At 41.4% G+C, this 20,308-nt stretch overlaps 1 protein-coding gene and 1 long non-coding RNA gene across 12 annotated transcripts in view; one reads left to right on the top strand and one right to left on the bottom strand.

The window, feature by feature from the left end:
• LOC117005193 overlaps positions 1–19,287 on the top strand; it is a 67,990-nt gene extending 48,703 nt beyond the window's left edge. For 4 of the 9 annotated variants that reach the window (XR_004419783.1, XR_004419786.1, XR_004419788.1 and 1 more), the window contains 9 exons: positions 5,158–5,272; positions 9,682–9,798; positions 11,617–11,666; positions 12,340–12,442; positions 16,250–16,353; positions 16,730–17,454; positions 18,252–18,386; positions 18,807–18,948; positions 19,252–19,287. This is a non-coding gene — a long non-coding RNA (uncharacterized LOC117005193). Of the gene's footprint in view, positions 1–5,157; positions 5,273–9,681; positions 9,799–10,671; positions 10,807–11,616; positions 11,667–12,339; positions 12,443–16,249; positions 16,354–16,729; positions 17,455–18,251; positions 18,387–18,806; positions 18,949–19,251 lie in introns of all 9 variants that reach the window. The other 5 variants (XR_004419784.1, XR_004419790.1, XR_004419791.1 and 2 more) reach the window with 5 other exon arrangements.
• Positions 573–19,268, bottom strand: LOC117005186 (myosin-1B). Of its 3 annotated transcripts, none has more exons than XM_033076607.1 (38): positions 18,793–19,268; positions 18,562–18,705; positions 18,311–18,467; positions 17,364–17,391; positions 17,148–17,265; positions 16,976–17,068; positions 16,814–16,877; positions 16,633–16,731; positions 16,424–16,527; positions 16,195–16,333; positions 14,810–14,928; positions 14,560–14,709; positions 13,760–13,930; positions 13,015–13,342; positions 12,359–12,435; positions 11,982–12,069; positions 11,778–11,895; positions 10,850–10,973; positions 10,634–10,770; positions 9,536–9,791; positions 8,465–8,707; positions 8,183–8,359; positions 7,952–8,097; positions 7,774–7,864; positions 7,296–7,685; positions 5,793–5,919; positions 5,140–5,258; positions 4,645–4,841; positions 4,073–4,256; positions 3,827–3,992; positions 3,529–3,653; positions 3,031–3,339; positions 2,726–2,929; positions 1,730–1,855; positions 1,465–1,635; positions 1,273–1,377; positions 931–1,026; positions 573–725 (listed from the first exon to the last, which is right to left on the bottom strand). In XM_033076607.1, the coding sequence occupies exons 1-38, from the start codon at positions 18,994–18,996 to the stop codon at positions 573–575; spliced, it is 5,847 nt and encodes a 1,948-aa protein (XP_032932498.1). In that variant the 5' UTR covers positions 18,997–19,268. The 3 variants fall into 3 exon arrangements, with proteins under 3 accessions (XP_032932498.1, XP_032932499.1, XP_032932500.1); XM_033076608.1 differs by having other exon boundaries at positions 13,033–13,342; XM_033076609.1 differs by having other exon boundaries at positions 13,048–13,342.
• Positions 19,288–20,308: the final 1,021 nt, after the last annotated feature.

Raw genomic sequence — 20,308 nt, 5'->3', positions numbered from 1 at the left:
AATTATATTCCAAAGTAGCTTGAAGGATAGAAGAAATTCAAGTAAGATTTTGCAAAGAAGACACAAGAATTAAAAGAATAATCAAAGATTAAGTGGGAGTAGGAAGGAAAATGTAGTAAGTTCTTCTTTTTGGACAGAACATTTGAGATAATATCTATTATATTCCTAAAGAAACAGTTATACAGGGTAATTATATTCTGTTTCAGAGAAAACACTATTTTCTCAAGTAAGGAAGTATTAGATGAAATTTCTTGGTGAGAACAAAGCAGGATGTCTAATTAGAACACTTTAAAAGTGGCTGAAATGCCTTGAAAATACCCGAAGCAAGATTTTTAATTGAATAAGTAAGTTTAAAATAAGCAAGGAAAAATATAAACCTTAGAAGAATTCAGGGTAATGATTAAAATGCAACACTCAACTTCTCATTATTTACATGGCATAAGCTCTACAATTTTTATTATGTAGGCATTAGTCATCTACAGATCAATGAAGGACAAAGCAGTAACTACAAAATGAGAGTGACAGAATGTCACATTTTGTGCAATTCTCTCACTTTACAGCACTGGAGGCATTTACTCTTCACTTTCTGCCTTCTTGCTGATTTCCCGGCTCTTGGCTCGGAGCTTGTTGACCTGTGACTCTGCAATGTCAGCCCGCTCCTCGGCTTCCTCCAGCTCGTGCTGGATCTTGCGGAACTTGGACAGGTTGACATTGGACAGCTCCTCCTGGAGATAGGAAGAAACATAAAATAGGTTTTTAAACAATTCCACTGTAACACTGCTAAGTGAAAATATGAAATAAAGTGAAACGAAGGAGACACCTACTACCTCAATGTTAACCTGTGTTCGAACAGAGCTACACAGGGGAAAACATCAACACAGAATCCTACTTCCACCCAGATAAAGGTTGACTGAACATGGTGATACTCACAGCCTCCTCAGCTTGTCTCTTGTAAGCTTTCACCTTAGTTTGCAGTTTGTCCACTAGATCCTGCAGCCTGAGGACATTCTTCCTGTCTTCCTCAGACTAAAGAGAATGACAAGATAGAGAAGCATCTCTTTTATACATGAAATAGAGAGTAACATTTCTATTTGACATACCTGCCCAGTAAGACAGAAAGGATAAGCTGGATATTGTTAACATGACTAGAAAGATCTTCTGGTGCTTTGATTATTATCATTTTTTGTATGGGTGACTCAGGACAGAGAGAAGTCTCTCAGGGCTACATTTTGTGTTTCAGGAATAAGAGTGTATCAACACAAAGAAGATTACCTGGTAGGTCAGTTCCTTCACCCTCCGCTCGTACTTGCGCACTCCCTTCACGGCTTCAGCGCTGCGCTTCTGCTCAGCATCAACCTCCCCTTCCAGCTCCCGCACCTGCAAGGACAAGCCCATCCCTGCAGCTTCCCTGGCAATGGCTCTCCAAGGACACGCTCACTCAGGCACAGCCCCAGCCTTACACACCCTGGCTTCCAGCTTCTGGATCTGCTTCTTCCCTCCCTTCAGGGCCAGCTGCTCAGCCTCATCCAGACGGTGCTGCAGGTCCTTCACTGTCTGGTCCAGGTTCTTCTTCATCCTCTCCAGGTGGGCACTGGTGTCCTGCTCCTTCTTCAGCTCTTCTGCCATCATGGCCGCCTGGTCAGAGCAAAGGGTCAAAGCCATTTTAGGGCTGGAGATATTTTGGGCAGAGCACATTCACCATCAGCAATGCCAGGAGCACCCAACTCACATCTGTGATGGCCTTCTTGGCCTTCTCCTCAGCGTTGCGGGCTTCCTGGATGGTATCCTCCATTTCACTCTGGATCTGGGAAATGTCTGTTTCCAGCTTCTTCTTGGTGTTGATCAAGCTGGTGTTCTGTTGAGAAGCATCAGAGGTTTGTCTTTGTAAGTTCATTATTTGAAATCAAGAACATGACAGGATTTTCAATAATTTAATACATAATATGGGAATAATCACTAGCGGAGGTTTTTCTAGTAAAAATTCTTGTCATTGTTCAAAAAAACCATTTTGTTTTGTTTTTTTTTTTTCCTCCAACAACTAATTTAATTTGAAAAAGTACTCAGAAATATAATCTGGGCCACATCTCATCCACTAAGGCTGCCACAGGAAAGGAACAAAAATAGAGTAAGAGAAAAGTCAATGAAATGCCTCCTCTTCAGCATGAGGGAAGAGTAATCTGCTCTCAACAACTGAAAAGAGGAAAAATTTTGAATACAGATAGGATGAATCCTTCCAGAGTAGTTTAATCACTTGAAACTGGGCACTTTCCTTCCATTTCAGCACTTGACTGTTTGATGGCTGTTATGACACATAACATATGACACATGTCAAACCCTGCTTGGTAAGTGCTAAATCAGAGCCAGGAGTTCACCCCCAATTTCTTGCTAGTACATGAGGATTCCTCAGTGCTATGTTTCAGTCAACAAGGAATGTTACTGTGGTCTCAGAGTTCCATTTCCTGACTGCTCAGAGAACTTTCATGTCCCTGTGAATAAAGTGTCTGAGGAAGCAAATGAGGTGGAAGCATGGGTGTCATTGTATGCAGCTTGAGAAAACAACCAGTGCACACATTTTTTCGTCAAGAATCTCTTTTAGTAACATGACGAATACTCCAGAAAAAAAGGACTGCCTTCCTCCAACCTGAGCATCGAATGGTGACTGGAATGAAGCATAAAAGTGTTCTCCCAGTTACTGAGAGTACCATTCCTCAACAAATAACCTCACCTGGCTGTGGAGCAGCTGCACACGCTCACTGGCATCCATTAATTCCTGCTCAGCCACTTTCCTTGACCGCTCTGTCTGCTCCAGGGCTGCCCGGAGCTCCTCAACTTCAGCCTGCAGCAGGTTTGCTCTGCGCTCCACCATGGCCACCTGCTCCTTCAGGTCATCCTGTGTCCTGAGAGCATCGTCCAGATGGATCTGGGTGTCCTGCAGAGCCATTGGAAGAAATTACAAGCAGATTTAGAGTTCCTGTGAACTGAAAGTATTAACCAAGATATTTCTCTGTAGGCAATTTGTGTTACACAGACCTTGAGCACTCCCTGTGTATTTCTCAGGTTCTTCTGTGCCTCTGCAGCCTGACGGTTGGCATGGCTCAGCTGAATTTCTATTTCATTCAGGTCTCCCTCCATCTTCTTCTTCAGCCTCAGGGCTTCATTCCTGCTCCTGATCTCAGCATCCAGAGTGCTCTGCATGGAGTCCACAACTCGCTGATGGTTTCTCTTCAGCTGATCAATCTCCTCATCTTTCTCTGCTATCTTCCTGTCAATCTCAGACTTCACTTGGTTGAGCTCAAGCTGCAGGCGCAAGATCTTCCCCTCTTCATGTTCTAGGGAGGCCTGGACAAGAAAAAATAAGAATACTTTTCATGTGACAAATGTTGAACCTGAAGCTCTGAGTAAAAAAGAGTGCTATGTTTAGATAATATCTCTACATTTATAAGACCTCTTCTCCTCTTTTGTCTGGGAATGGGATAAAAAAGATAGAGATCCAAGACAAGTAAGTCAGCAAGAAATAATGTTGTGTACCTCAGCTTCCTCCAGAGCAGCCTGGATTTCCGATTTTTCCTGCTCAATCTGCTTCTTGACTTTCTCCAGCTCATGAATCGCCTTTCCTCCCTCAGCAATCTGCTCCGTGAGGTCGGAAATCTCCTCTGCAAGGAAAGGTGAAAAGCAGCATGGTCAAGCACAGAGCTGAATGGAGAAAGGCTCTGGTGCATCAAGGGGCCAGGCATGTTCTTATCCCTGCAGGCCCAGAGCCGTTAAGTGTGGCAGAGAGACGAGCTTGTGAGAAAGGGCAGTGAGGAGCAGAGGGCCAGGGACTTACGCTGCAAGTTCTTGTTCTCCCGCTTCATTGTCTCCAGGTGGTCCAAGGACTCCTCATAGGCATTCTTCATCTTGAACAGCTCCGTGCTGAGAGAGCGAGACTCCTTCTGGGAGGCCTCCAGCTCAGCCTGTGTTTCCTCATACTTCTGCTTCCATTCTGCCAGAATCTGCAGAGAAACAGGCTGTGAGTAGGGCTGTGGCCATCCCGGGGGCATGCTCTGGCCAGGAGTGCTGGAGGCCAAAAGACCTTGTCAAAGTTCTTCTGCTTCTTATCCAGAGCAGCACAGGCAGCATTGGATCTCTCCACATCAATCATCAGGTCCTCCACTTCATTCTGCAGCCTCTGCTTTGTCTTTTCCAGGGAGGCACATTTGGCATTGACAGCCTCAACATGTTCCTCTGCATCCTGCAGACGTTGGGCCAATTTCTTCCTGGGAGGACAGACGGAGAGTGCCGCATTAAAGCTTGGAAGGGGATCACTTCTATACTCTCATGAGTTGGTCACTTTGGAGGTTTTGATCCAAATGCTTCCCACAACATTTTTTGCTATGCATGAGTGTATACAGCCAACAAGTTCTATCACTTGCTCTGTCTTATCATTTATGGAGGATTAGGCTGGTCTTAACCCTTCTAGCCCTAAAGCTGGTGTTTTCCCTTTCAATCTCTCCCTCTCTCTCCCTCCCTCTCTCCCCTTTTTTTACAAGGACAATATGTTGTTGCCTCCATCCCATTCTTGTCTTAACCCACTCTCAGAGACTCCAATTTCCCTTGACCAGTTTCAGTCTTCTCTCGTAATTTGCCATCCTGCTTTCCACATACTTGGCCTCCTCAAGTTCCTCCGTGCGCTGAATTGCGTCTGTCTCGTATTTGGTTCTCCACTGGGCCACTTCGCTGTTGGCCTTGGACAGGGCTCGCTGCAGCTCCCCCTTGGCCTCCTGCTCCTCCTCATATTGTTCCCGGAGCAAGTCACAGTCATGGCGAGCGGACTGCAGGGCGTGGGCCAGGGCATTCTTGGCCTTGGGGAAGAATAGCGTTGTGGCAGTGAATGGAAGCATTCTGGGAAATCTCCTGTCTGAAATGTGGGTGGGCATTGGTTCTGCTATGAGTAATAGCAAGCTACTGAATGAAAGTGGAAGGTCTGGGAATCAATTAACATACAGACTGGAGGGAAGGAGGAACAAAACTAGTATGGGAAGGCTTGCGCTGTATTACCTAAGTTTTACCTTTCATTTTGTTGATTCTGTAATTCCCTATGTATCTAAAGATAGATACACTCTTCCTAGACAGAACAAATCCAATGGAGAGCCTTCTTACCTTTATCTCTTCCTCTAGATGCCTTTTGAGTTCCTCAATCTGTTGTGTGAAAGCCTGTTTGCCTCTTGACAGCTGAGAAATGAGGGCATCTTTCTCATCCACCTGGCGTGAATATTCACCTGGGAGTGTTCAGGTGAGTAAAAAAAAACCTTTTATGACTTACATAAAAATATTAGTTTTGATAATAAATGCCCATGTAAAAGTATTTTGAGTTAAACACAATTTTACTGCTTTCATGGATTCCTTATCACAGATACCTACCTGCATTTCTTAGAGCCTGGAAATGACCTATCATAGAAAATCCAACCAGCCTTACTCTATTGTTTGCATTAAGCCTTGAGTTTACAGAATGAGTACTACAGTGCCATCCATGTGTTATCCCAGTGCCCATGGGAATCTAAGGAGGTTTAACAAGGTCAAGCAATCTAGGTGAAGCCTCATGTGTGCTGAGTAAGGGGAATGCTTCTCCTAATGCAACTCAGGATTCTCTCAGGGTTCTGCTGGCCATCTTCATCACAAAAACACATTTTCGGCTCAGGTTCAACTTAGTTCATGTTCAGTCCTCCAAGACTCAAAATGAGTTTTACTTTTTTATTTTTTTTTAAAAGACCCAAGTAATATACAATATTCTCTTAAAAACACAAATGTCTTACCAGATTCTGTTTGTAGCCGAGCTCTTTGGGCACTAATATCATTAATTATGCGCTGCTGTTCCTCCTCCTTTGTCTTAATCTCACTTAGTTGATCTTCTAGAGAACGACACATCTTCTCCAGATTTGCCTGTTTGTATTAGAAATGGAAAGAAAGATGTTTAGTGGTTAAACTCATAATTTGTGAGAATGTGAAATCTTATGAAGGAAGATAGAATGATTCAGAAGCCAAAATTTCTCAGTATTTCACGATTATAAGCCGCACCCTTTTGACTAAAATTTTGGTCCCAACCTGGAAGTGCAGTTTATATTTCTGACAGCCAATATATGGACGAAGTTCTGAAATTTGCCAACCTGGAAGTGAGAGCTGCAGGCCGAGCCGAGCTCACAAATTGAGCACCTGCCAGTAAAACCCACGATCGTGTGATTGTTACAAATTGGTTACTCTGTTGCGCAGCAGGGGGAGCGGGCTTCCGCTGGCACCGTGGGGCAGCACTGGGCTGGGGCGAGTGAGCCCAGTGGCAGCGGCCGTGGCAGTGCCTGGTGCATCTGCCAAGCAGCCGCGGGAGCACTGGGGGCCTCTGCCGAGCGGCAGCGCTGCCCAGCCAGCCAGCCCTGCTGAGCAGTGGCGGCAGCGCCACCCGGCTGGCCCCGAGTGGCAGTGCTGAGGGGGCTGGCCGGCCCCATCGGCAGACCCGAGCGGGGCCAAGCCTGCCTGGCCCTGAGCCAAGCCAGTAGACCCCGCAATCTTGCAATTCCTTTACTATTTCGTTACTTTGTTGCACGCGGATCCTCGCTGTGAACGAAAGTGTGGCTTATAATGTGGTGCAGTTTATATACGGATGAAGAATGAAACGTTGCCGACACCTGGAAGTGTGGCTTATAATCAAGTGCAGCTTATAATTGTGAAATTACTGTATATTTCTATGATGTTTGTGTCCCCAGTTCCAACAGCTGTATATTCCCTGCCCATTGCCAGTTGGATGAAATGAGATGATCTCTAAACTTCCTTCAAACCCAAACCATCCTATGATTCTATAATTTATTAATTATTACTAATCTATTTCAATAGATTTAAAAAATGATGTGACACAGTAAAACAAAGAATTATTTTACAATTCTGTTTGTCTCTCAGAGATAATATCATTGAAGTATTAAAGACAAGGAAAGAAAAGAAAAATTGGAATGAAAAAAGAAGGGGCAATTATTATTCTAGAAGAAATTTCTATTTTAGACAAAAAGCAATGCAGTCAGTGCCTCTCGTTTTGTAGTACTCTGAACCAAGCCATGAGACCACAGATTTCCTTAAGTTAGGTGTTACAGGTGAAAATTTTTAGCTCTCACCCAAAGAATACAAAAATAATTTAAATAATACTGAAATGTTTAAACACACATTCAAGTTGCAAGCTGCAATGATTTATTCTAAAATATGAGTAAATAAAATTTCTGTGTTAAAATAGAAATATCTGATTATGTTTGAAGCATTGAGAAGAAATATTTATGTACCTTGGCTTTAGAGACAGACTCCATGTTGCTGGCCAAGTCATCAATCTCCATCTTCAGCTCACTCTTCTCCTTCTCCAGCTTCTGCTTCACACGTTGCAGGTTGTCGATCTGCTCCCCCAGCTCAGCTGTGCTGTCCGCGTGCTTCTTGCGCAGGGCGGCAGCCGTGGCTTCGTGCTGCAGCGTGGCCTCTTCCAGGTCACGGCGCATCTTCTGGAATTCTGCCTCACGCTTCTTGTTCATCTCGATCTGAGCTGCTGTGGCCCCTCCTGCTTCTTCCAGGCGCTCACTGATCTCCTCCAGCTCCCTGGACAGGTCAGCCCGATGCTTCTCTGCTTTAGCACGAGAGGTTCGCTCTGCCTCAATTTCCTCCTCCAGCTCCTCAATACGAGCCTGCAGAACAGCAGGGACCCTTCACACCTGTGCCCTCCTCCTGCCTGAGCTGAGCCTGAGCAAGGCAGGGGAAGGAACAGACACTTGCCTGCAGCTCCTTGATCTTCTTCTGCAGTTGCATACCCAAGGCTTGTTCATCCTCGATCTTGCTCTGGATCTGGCTGATTTCAAAGTCTTTCCTTTGGGCCAAATGAACCGTGTTAGAGCTCAAAGAAAAAAGACAAGTGCTGCCCCCCAACACTCAGGTGCCCCAGAGCCACACTTACTTCTTCAGTTTCTCATCCAGCTGCTGCTTGTCATTCTCCAAATCCATGATGCTGTCCTGGGCCAGCTTTAGGTCTCCTTCCAGTTTCCTCTTAGCTCTCTCCAGGTCCATGCGCAGTTTCTTCTCTTGCTCCAGGGACCCTTCCAGCTAAACACAACAAGACCATCAGTGCTCTACCGGCCAGGTTAGACTCCATACCTGTCCTGTTCCTGCTCTAGGTCTGTGTGCTTACATCATCCACTTGCTGTTCCAGCTTGGTCTTGGCTTTGGTCAGAGTATTGACTTTGTCCTCCTCTGCCTGCAGGTCATCCAGGGTCTGCTGATGGGCCTCTTGGAGGGCTTTCTTCTCTTTTGTCAGCTTGGCAATGGTCTCGTCCAGGGCTGCCATCTCCTCAGTCAGGTTTTTCACCTTTAGGAAGAAGGCATCAAATGTAAATAAAGGAAGTAGCTATACAAGTCCTGTAATAGCACAGGGCTCTTTTCCAGAGTGCAAGTGACAGGTTCTGCCTCATACCTTGTTTTCTGTGGCATGTTTTTCCTTCTCCACCTTGGCCAGTGTTAGCTCAAGGTCATCAATGTCTTTCTTCAGCTCTGAACATTCATCCTCCAGTTTCCTCTTCTTGGCTGTCAGCTCAGCATTCATCTCTTCTTCTTCTTCTGCTCTCTCTGTCAGTTCCTTAATTTTGGCTTCCAGCTGGATTTTGGTTTTGATGAGCTGGTCACACCTTTCCTCAGCATCAGCCAAACCATCAGCTTCCTACAAGATTAATTTAAATCAAACAGTTTTCAGCTTGAGGCTACTGTCTCAGATGTACTTTTAGTCTGTAGACATCTAAATGCTATCAGATTAGTCTGAATGTTTGGTTATGAATACAGTTTTAAGGACATTATTGCTGCTACATTCTTATTTCCAGGTGAAAAGGGAAGGAGTGTGCTTTAATCACTATTTATTTTGAAGAGGCTGGGACCATAAATGCCAGAGAAATACCAATACTCCTATCCTTCCTACTCCACCTGAATTCACTTGTGATTCTCCAAACAAAATGTGTTAATTGGACATCCAGACAACCTTAATTGATCAGTTCATAACATATCAAAATTATAAAATCTGTTAAGTTCTAAAAAGATGTGATAATGACTCCAAGATCAGCTCCTTTGGTCAGAGCATGGTGCTAATAACACCAAGATTCTGGGTTCAATCCCGATATGGGCCATTCACTTAAGAACTGGACATCATGATCCTTCTGAGACCCTTTCAACTCAGACAATTCTGTGATTCTAATTGCTTCTATGAGGTACTGTGTAGGATTAAAATTACATACTGTAAATGTATTATTTGCTGACTGGAAATTGCTTATTTCTCTCCTGATTTAGAGGTATTAAGAACCATCTTCAATAGTTAATTGCAGATGTATTAATGTTTGCTGCTTTCAACTTAGCTATTCTCTGTGGATTTTCTTCCTGTTTTATCAAAGATGTGTATGTTTTAAAAATAATTACTATTTGGGGATAATATGCCTTTACTGAGACATTTGAAATTATTTTATATAAGATGTTACAAGTCAAAAACTTTAGCAATACTCACTGCCTGCACTTGGAGTTGCAGGTCATTTTTCTCCTGCACCAGGGCCACCATTTTCTCCTCCAGCTCCTTCCTCTTTGCTTCAGACTTTGCAAGCTCCTCCTTGGTTTTCTCAAACTCTTCCTTCATGTTGGCCATTTCCTTCTCAGACTCTGCACTCTTCAGCAAGGGCTTAATCTTGAAGAACAGCTTCATCCATGGCCAGTGTTTGACATTCATAAATGAACGAACGTTGTACTGGATGCAGAAGATGGATTCTCTGAAAGGTAATAATAAAATATATTTTGATGCATGTTTTAAAATCTATAGAACATATTTAACAGTATATATTAATATGTATCACATGAAGGTAGTTGTGTGTGTATATATATATATAATTTCTATATATAGTATATATAGTATGTATAGTATCTATATATACAGTATATATAGTATCTACATATAGTATCTATATATAGCATATATAGTATCTTTATATAGTATATATAGTGTATATATATATATAGTGTATATATAGCTCTGTATATCTATATGTGTAAAATATTTATCACTTATTATTCAATACACATTTCTCAATAATATTTCAATCACATTTTATATATAATATATATATATTTCTACAGAAAACCTTCCAGTGTTATATATAGTATCAATCTGTATGCACAGTTTTGGATCCAGATGTTTGGCTCACTTTCATGGCCAATGTAAAGGAACACTTTTGTAAGTTGACCTGGTTGCTTTTATGAAAATTATCAAAGGGAAGAGGATGCTTTTCTTGTGACAGATATATGTCTTTCTCTCTTTTTATTTAGCAGTGACCTAAAATAATTAGCTTAAACTAGATATCAAGTTTCTGGACATACCTATAATACAGCCATTAAATGAATTCAGCAATTAGTAGTACAAAGGATTAAAAAAAATATTTGTTTCCCTAAGTCAGGATTTTATGCTACTTCATCTATTTTCAGGATATAATTTCATATTGACAAACTGAATTAATGAGAAATAAATTAGATTTTTTGTGAAGCATCTTATTTTCAGTTTTGTTCATACCATTAGCATCTGATAAGGATCGGCCCAGCAAGCCAAGTAAATATCTACCTCCTCTCCATCATTTTCTTGAACTCCACCCTCATCAGGTAGCCCCTACACATGGCCTGGGTGCGGGTGATGAGCTGTGCCAGCTTCTCATCCCTCATCTCCTCCAGGAGTCCCAGCAGCCCAGCTTTGAAGAACACCTTGAGAGAGAGAATGTTGCAGCACATCACTGTCAGGTAGAGCAAAGCCCAGGGACACAGGGAATGGGAGCATTTGTACCTTGGTGTGTCCAAATTTGTACTGGGTGTGGTCCACATCAATTGACCCAAGGAGCTTCTCAGAAGCCTTCTTGCTATCGATGAATTGTCCCTCGGGGATGGCACTGGCATTAAGCACCTTGTATCTGAGGCAGGAAATAAAATATGGGGAAGGTCAGATTCTTGAAAGCTCAACCAAACCTGTACCAAACAATGCCATTGTTAAGGTTTTCTGAAGGGGGGCTCGAGAGTGGAAGGTAAGTAAATAAATCTGAATTCTTCCATTGTATAGAAATTGCACTCTTACGGATAAATATGTTTTTAGGGAAAACTGCATTTCCCTTACTCCAAAGATTTTTGACACAGAATGGGCACTGATTTCTGTATTTCACACGCCATGTTATCTATATGCCTTATTTCTAAATAAGAACTTTATGTGCAAGAACAAAATGTGTGGCAGGGAGAAGCAAATCAGTCCTACATGGTGGCAGTACATACTATCTATTTTCCTGATAGAGAAACAAGATAGCTGATGTAGAACAAGAAGCAAGATGCTTTAATTGTAGTTGGTTTTCAAACAAGTTAGTCTAGAATATTTTTTAGTGTCCTTATTCACTTATCTATGCTGACAGGTGAAAGTCATCTTTCTTTTTTCTCCAGGTGCCTAATTCTAAGGTAGTCCTCTTCTGGATACTTAGTTAAATAATACTTTATCACATACCAGAATATGAATAAAGAACAGGAATAAATAATAGCCCTTTGAAAATGTCTTTTTTTTTCCCTCAATAGCTATAGAACAAACCTGGATGACTCACTTGGAAAATTTTGTGTACCTAAAGGTAGGTGCAGTGAACCTCTCCCATAACTTCCACAATACTTAAAAATAATTAGGAAATGCAAATTATTCAGCATTTGTGGATACGGTGGAGGGTGATGACATGTAATCTGACCTCTGTTTGAAGTCAGCATAGAGGATTCTGCTGGGGAAGCCTTTCCTGCAAATCCTGATCCCTTCCAGCACACCGTTACAGCGCAGCTGGTGCAACACCAGCTCGTGCTCCATGGCACCTAATAAATCACAGAACACAATTATATATAATTTTACTGCACAGAGGAGATCAGATATACCACACCTCTGAACTTTAACAACTTACCAGGTGTTTTTGTTTCATTAGGAATAAGGCACCGCACAAAATGGGGATGTGTGCTTCTCAAATTGCTCATCAGCTTGTTTAAATTTTCCTTAGGAGCAAGAACAAAGCTTTGGGTTTAAAAGTCTCTTACATAATCTCAATAGTGTAAAAAACACTCCAAGAAAACTATGAACAGTATTTTTTTTTTTGCACAACTTTTGGGTAGTTCTGAAAGAATACTTCCCAAGATTCAGTAAAAATTCCTCTTTACTAAAAGCAATCAATTTTATCTTCTCTGAACAAAAATATATATTAGATCAATCTAGAGATTTTCTGAACTGAATTTTCTGTTTTTCTTTTCATAACATGGTAAGTTTAGAATGATTATTCTACAGTACCCGGAAGAGAGCCGAGACGGTCTGGAAAGAAGAACCCTTCTTCTTGGCACCCTTCTTGCCACCACCACCACTGCTTTCTAAAAAGTAATAAATTTTTTATAAAGAAGTGAAAAACAAAAGTACACAGAAAAATCTCTTATGTTCATCTTTAAAAATATATCAAAAATAATAGTATGATCAAAATTTGCAAACACAGTCAGTGGTTAGAAAAAGAGATTTTAATATTTCAGATGACAGTAGAAGGAAATCTAATGACTTTAAGCTGAAATTTAGAAAACACATTAGGGAAATAAAATATAATATTTTGAATAGAAAGGTATTTGAGGAATTAAACTAATAGCTAGTAAATACATCAAATGCAGTGTTTATGTATCCTTACATCTAAGGGTATGTATAAATTGATACAATTGATTGTATTCCCTGAAGTATCTGAGAATGGCCCATATTGCAGAGATCTGGTTTCTCAGCTAGTCTGGGTTAATTCTTTAGTCTCTTTCTAAAATCTACAGATCTATTAAGGTTGTTGTAATATCCTTTGTTAGACTGAGATCTAAAAAGTAGATGACGTTTTGGGATTTCAATTATAGAAATGTAAATATTATTGCAAAATATTATTACAAGATTTTATTTTCTTTTTCTGTAAATTATAGTAGAACTGATTTCAAAGAAATCACCTGCTTCTGCCCCACCAGCAGATGCAAAGAGTAAGGCCAGTGTCTTCAAAGATGACTTCTGATATAGCCCCACAACAGTTTCATTCAGAGGGTCCTTGTTCTTCTCCAGCCAACCAGTGATGTTGTAGTCCACTGTGCCAGCATAGTGCACCAGGGAGAAGTGGGCCTCAGCCTTGCCTTTGCCAGGCTTGGGCTTCTGGAAGTTGTTGGACTTGCCCAGGTGCTGGTCATAGAGCTTGTTCTTGAAAGAGGTGTCAGTTGCCTTGGGGAACATGCACTCCTCTTCCAGGATGGAGAAGATGCCCATGGGCTGCGAGAAATAGTGACATGTGAAGAAAGGGTGGAAGGAAGAAACAGAGGCAATGTATGTAAGAAAGAGGAATGGAAGATAAAAGTTATACCAAAAAATTCTCCTCAGTGTGTGTAATCTTATGTATTTCCAGAAAGGGCACTTTTTTAGTGGATATGCCATCAGTTACACTGAAACAAACTCCCCCATAAGATTCAGGGTTGTGATGTAATAAAGATCTAGCATGTAGAAATTGGTTTTTTACATGTTTGGTGAAAGTGGAAAGAAAAATTAACTAAAGTAATACCATTCAGATATCAGGAAGAGTTTAAACTTCCTGCATGCTCGTTCTTTAAAATGAGACATAAAATTTCTTAAGAAATGTTAAAACAGAAGTTTCACAACCAAAATACTATTATATCTGTGGGGACCAATAACCTTCTCAATGAGCTCAATGCAGGCAGCCAGGTCCATGCCAAAGTCAATGAACTCCCATTCAATCCCCTCCTTCTTGTACTCCTCCTGCTCCAGCACGAACATGTGGTGGTTGAAGAACTGTTGCAGTTTCTCATTGGTGAAGTTGATGCACAGCTGCTCCAGGCTGTTGAACTGCAGAAGGCAAAGATTTACTTACTTGTGAATTTCAGTTCCAGGAACACCTTCTGTCTTCCAATAGGCTTTATTCTTATCCCACTAAGGTCTCCATAATTGGAATCTTGAATTTCTAGCGTTGAAACTGGACAGGTGCCTGGCATTTTCCATCCTCTAATGTATCTAACCTTTTAGGCCCTGGCACTGTCTCAACATATTTCTGAGCTCTGAATTAAACTGCAGAGTTTAGTCCAAGTCCAGCTTTTCATTTGTTTGAATTTGTGTACATTATCTGTCTATTCCCAAGTATTCAGAGGAAATCTGGCTTCAGCATTAACAAAATCTTCCTTTAAAAAGTCATATTTTAACTTCCTCAAAATTTTTCACTGTAATTATTTATCAGTTGTTCAACAGTCTTCAATGCAATTTTCACTTCTGCATGCAAAAACAAACATCTACAAATAGATCGAGCCCTGTGGGATACTACGTACAATGAGAACCAGAAGGATACCATTCCTAGAGGAAATATAGGATTATCAAATAAATAGAAACAACCCATAATTGAAATAAAGCACACCTCAACCCCCAAATTATTCCAATTTCCTAATGCCTCTTCTAGGAAAGCTTTATGGACATCCTCCTCTTACATCAAAGATCTCAAATCCAGCAATGTCCAGGACACCAATGAAGTATTGCCTGGGCTGCTTCGTGTCCAGCTGTTGGTTGATGCGAACAACCATCCACAGGAACATCTTCTCAAACACAGACTTAGCCAGGGCACCCACTGAATTGTATACCTAAGAAAAGGTTAAAGGAAAGCTATCATCTGCAGAAAAAGAGGAAGTTTAAAATTTTTAATTCAAGCCATTGTGTTTTCTATTATCACTTGTCTCTTACCTGCTGCACAGTTTGGCCCTTGGTCACGTATTCATTCCCCACCTTGACTCGGGGGTAGCAGAGAGCCTTGAGCAGGTCTGCTGAGTTCAGACCCATCAGGTAGGCAGCCTTGTCAGCAACTAAGAAAACAAGCACAGAGCAGTATCAGATATTTGCTCTCCAGTGAAAGGATCTTGCAGTAATTCATATTTCTATAGAAGCCACCAGATACACATTACCATGTCCTTTAAAATATTGTAGTTTTCTTGACTTGCTAATTTTTTCTGATTTAATCTATATGATTAATAAAGATTATTCCAATACTTTTACAGTGAACATGTAAGAGAGTAGACAGATGAAAGAACCAAGGACCGTGAAAATGGCATATCAAACAGTAACAATTACTGAATAAACAAAATAGGAAAGTGCTTGGTATTCAAGTACACTGCATTGAAAACTGTGGTCAGTGAAACTCTCCTGACATTGGAGAGAGAGAAGTAGATTAGTGAGGTATAATGCCAAAAGTATGAATAGGATATCTTGTACAACTTCCATAGTCAGACTCTATTGTCCCTAACAATAAATATCAAAGTCACATTAAGTCTTTCCCAGCTCTCACTTTATCCGCATCTAGGTTAACAAATACAAGCACCACGGCACCGCATATACTCTGTCATCACTTTCCAATTTGCTGCCTGTCTTGTCTCACAGAGAAGCTGATAGCACGCTCCAGTACTATTTACAGAGTTCTTCAATGTGAGAAGGCCAAACCTCATTATATAAGATTTATAACAGATGCTAATTTTGAGCTGCTTTTATTTTATTTGTTATGTCCAACAAGACATTTAAGGCACATTTATAACTAGAAAGATGAAACAAGAAGAAAATTTCAATTCTGGAGAATAGGTATATAGATAGGATAGAGAGATAGATTAGATAGATAGATAGATAGATAGATAGATAGATAGATAGATAGATATGTATGCATGCATATGCACACAGTGGTGGTATATAGGCTGCTTTACTATAATTATATTAATTATTCATTATTCATTATATCGTTATTCATTGAGAGTTGCTTCAGGTTCTGTGTCAAGACTGGGAAGCTTCCATTCAAGAAAGCAACAAAGCTTGCTTTACTATTGCCTGACTCCTACTCTCACAGAAAAGGGAAGCATGATTTGGGAGTCACTGGACTTAATTTCTTGCACTGTTCAAAAAATTCTGCAGGTACCACTGAGTTCTGTTCCTCCAAAAAAGTCCCCTGGCTAGGACTCACTATCATTCTACGATATTGGCACTGGGAAAATGCACAGGCTGAGTCAATCATTCTGACCCTGACACACTGCCTTTAACTATCTGAATGTTCAGTATCTTCTGTGCTCTGGGATGGGTTGTGCTGGTACCTTCTGTGCCATCAGGCTCTGCCTGCTCCTCTCGTTGTTTCTGCTTGAACTTCAGGTTCCCATAGTGCATGACAGCCCCTGTCAGCTTGTAGATGGCTGTTTTCTCATCAGCAGTGAAGCCCAGGATGTCAATGGCACTCTAACAAAACAGTTGTTAAGGTGAGTGTGTACCCCAGCTGTTAAAGGTCAGAGAAATGAAACTTCACCTAAGAAAACTTCTGCTACTTACATCGGTGGCCATCAGCTCTTCCTGGTCGTTAATGCTGGGAACTGTGATCTCACCTTGACTCACATACTGATAGTCATAGGGGTTGGTGGTGATCAGTAACATCTCTGAAAAGAAGGACAAAACCTAGTCAGGTCACATGCAATTGGCACGAAAAGGAATTTAGTTTTGTTCCATAACCTTTGCCTGGAGTAGTCAGTGATCTTTCCTACCAATTAGTTCTGGCTTCCTGTTAGACATGATCTGATAAAAGATGTGGTAGCTCCTTTCCGCCTTGAGCTGGAAAGTGACTCTGGACTTCTCCAGCAGATCTGGCAAGGATGGTAGGACACAGTCAAGAACAAGAAGTGGGGAAGGCTGGAAGGAAGGGGATTAAGCCAGAGGGTGTCTTACATGTTTCAATGTCAGCAGAAGCCAGTTTGCCTGTGGCACCGAAATGGATTCTGATGAATTTACCCTGAAAGCAGCAGGAAAGTCAATTGAGACTTATTTTACCAATCTGGATATCAATAATATTCAAACTGGTGTTGACAGTTGTCACAAGTAACAACTTACAAAGCGTGAGGAGTTGTCGTTCCTCACGGTCTTGGCATTTCCAAAGGCCTCCAGCAGTGGGTTGGCACTGATGATTTGATCCTCAAGTGTCCCCTGAAACAGAAGTCTTCTTGTCACGATCTAGCTCATCAAGAAATTGTGTAGCTGCTGGTGTTTAGTCCTGGGACCTCACCTGCATTTTGCCTGATGGCTGCTGCTCCTCTTTCTTCTTGTCTCCACTGGCTGCAATTGTTGCAAAGTACTGGATGACACGCTTTGTGTTCACAGTCTTCCCGGCCCCGGATTCTCCGCTGCCAAAGCCAAGAGAGAAGCAGAGGGTGCATGGTCAGGCAGGAGGTGCCCTGGCACCAGGCAGCCCTGCAGGGACCCGCACAGGGGGTGTACGTACGTGATCAGGATGGACTGGTTCTCCCGATCTGTGAAGAGACAGAAACAAATGGACTTTGCAAATGAAGAACACAGAAGGACTGAAAATGAATGTAAGTCATGGCAAGGAAAAAAACCCGCATTTTTTTCCTTGTTTACTCCTAAGCCTTTTTTTCCATTTCAATTCCGTGCAAAGCAATTAGCACTTGCACTCTTTCCTTGAAACACATTCACAACATTTTTGACCCAGGTTTGGAGAATTGTGGATTTGCTGGGTGGACTGTTGGATAAGGAATTTGCTAGGAGGCTGCATTAAAAGAATTACAATCAAAGGTTCTATGTCTAAATGGTTAATGAGTGGTTGAAAGACAGATAAGGACTTTTTCCCAAGTCTGTGATGACAGAACAAGGGGCTGCTCTTTTAGGCTCAAAGAGGTAGATTTTATGACAATGGTGGCGAGCCAGAGCAACAGGTTGCCCAAAGATGTTGCCAATATCCCACAGCTAAAAGTGTTCAAGGTCAAGTTGGACAGACCTTTGAGCAACTTATCTAGTGGAAGATGTCCCTCCAAATGTCAAAGGGAAAGCCCATGACATTTTTAAAGGTCCGTTCTAGCACAAAACATTCTGTTATAATATAACCCTTTGCCATGGAACACTGAATGTCCCTGAACAGCCATATGCATCTTCTCTGTTCCACTCTATGGTTTTTTCCTTCTCCTGCATAGGGTAAATTATTTTAATTTTCAACTACACAGGCTGCTTTTAGAGCAGCAGAGAAAGTGAGAGTAAAGACCCATGACAAAGGAATCCTGATCATGGAACTCAATAGAACAGAGAAAGAAAGGAATGAAAAAGGCAGAAGCAAAACTCGCAGCACTGCATATTCCTATTTCATTTTCCATGACAGGTTCTATCAAGACAAAGCAGAACAGTTGTGGCCTGATGCTTAGGATGAGAACTACTCACCAGTCAGCATGAACTGATAGGCGTTGTCAGAGATGGAGAAGATGTGTGGAGGGGCCTCCTGGCGCTTCTTGCCTCGGTAGGCCAACACCACCTCGGGGTTGTACACCGGCAGCCACTTGTAGGGGTTGACAGTGACGCAGAAGAGACCCGAGTAGGTCTGTGAGGAAGGGACACAGCACGTTGGCTTCCCCTGAGCCTGGCCCAGCAGCTCCTGAGGCTGCCCAGAGGAAGCTGCTGCTGCTGCCACTTACATAGATCATCCAGGCTGCGTAACGCTCTTTGAGGTTGTACAGCACAGCGGGTTCATGGAGGTGGGTCATCATGGCCATGTCCTCGATTTTGTCATACTTGGGAGGGTTCATGGAGAAGATTTGATCTTCTTTCACGGTCAGGGTCTGTCAGAGGGCAGGAAGGTACATGCATGTCAGCTAAGAGCCAGACTGGGAAATAAATTCTGTTTGTAAATTTTGTATTTTACCCACCTCTCCCCCTTCAGTCTTGACAGTGATTTTTCCTGGTTCCCTGCTCGTGATTGTGCTCTTCACGTAGGACTCCTTTGCATGTACCACAAAGACAGATGACTTGGCATCAAAAGGTTTATTCTGGGCCTCAATTCTCTCCTTCTCTGACTTTCGGAGGTAAGGAGCTGCCTCCCCAAAGATGGCCATCTCAGCATCCGTAGACATGGTTGCTGCTTACTACACGTAATGCAGCAAGTATCTGTGAGAGTAGAGAATATATTAAAATAGTGTGTGATGGTAGAAACACTCATATAGCACATTAGATTGCACTTCTTTATGTATCAATGAAATTATCTTTTCAGAATTCTCTTCTGCAAATATTTTTCTATTGTAACTTTTTTTGTGTGTGTGATCAGATCTTTAGTCCTACTAGACAATTGCATTTACAGAAGAACGCTTTCTGTCTTTTTGTATTTCGAGTCCCAGCATAGGAAGGACATGGAGCTGTTGGAGTGAGACCAGAAGAGGCCACAGAGATGCTCCAAGATATAAAGCCCCTCTGCTCTGGAAACAGGCTCGGAGAGCTGGAGTAGTTCTGTCTGGAGAAGACAAGACTCCAAGGAGAGCTTCTAGCAACATTTCATTACCTAAATGAGTTCCAAGAGACTTGAAAGAGAACTTTAGACAAGGACCTGGAGCAACAGAACAGTGGGCAATGGCTCACAACTGAAATAGCATGAGTTTAGTTTAGATATTAGGAAGAATATTCTTTACAACAACAACAAAAAAAAACTTTGCCTTGTAGCAAACACAAACTTCACAACACAAATTGGTGTTATCAGTTCTAAAGAATGGGTGCAATTTCCTGACTGGTTTTGCCTCTAACGACATGTTTTTCCACTTGATTCATGTGTTATAAACTCAAATGTGACCACAAAATAATCACATAAGGTTGAAAAATGGTCCCAGTTTTTCACTAACAATTTTAACACTGCTTGTATTATCTCACATTTTCTTAAAAGATTCCTAACAGGAATAATACTAACTATTCCTAGGAGACATAAGTTTGCTATATTATATATCTTAGTACATACTATGTCAGTATATGTATTATGTTAATATATATTATACTACATTAGTTTGCATTTGTACATTATACCTTTATAGTGCATTGAGTTTTTTTATAGACACTGGATGCTTTTCTCACAATACATCCTTATGATACTATCAAAAACTATAATAGATATAGTAGGTTAATATGCAATAATATATGTATGTATTGTGTCAGTAGGATTTTAAAGGATTATACTATTTTCTTTTAATTGTTTTGTTTGATATTTCCTGAAATCAATGCTATGCAAACTCTCCTACACTGATTCAAAGCATGCTGGTTATATTCTTTACAGCATTGCTTGTTGTTATTTTATAATTTTGAGTGATATATTCTAGTGACAATATTTGACAAAATTAGTATAAATTACTGTAGAAAGCAAATGTGAAGAGTTTATTTTCTTCAGTGTTAATATTTAAAACTGAA

Source organism: Catharus ustulatus, chromosome 20 (assembly GCF_009819885.2).
Source record: "Catharus ustulatus isolate bCatUst1 chromosome 20, bCatUst1.pri.v2, whole genome shotgun sequence".
Classification (NCBI taxonomy): domain Eukaryota; kingdom Metazoa; phylum Chordata; class Aves; order Passeriformes; family Turdidae; genus Catharus; species Catharus ustulatus.
This window is presented reverse-complemented; position numbering and strand designations above follow the sequence as displayed.

Excerpts from the sequence above, each read along its gene's own strand:
- LOC117005186 (XM_033076607.1), bottom strand. The coding sequence starts at position 18,996 with ATGTCTACGGATGCTGAGATGGCCATCTTTGGGGAGGCAGCTCCTTAC. Across the intron at positions 17,392-18,310 it reads CTATCAGTTCATGCTGACTG|ATCGGGAGAACCAGTCCATC; the intron begins GTGAGTAGTTCT and ends GTCTCTTCACAG. Across the intron at positions 12,070-12,358 it reads CCGTCTCGGCTCTCTTCCGG|GAAAATTTAAACAAGCTGAT; the intron begins GTACTGTAGAAT and ends CTTGCTCCTAAG.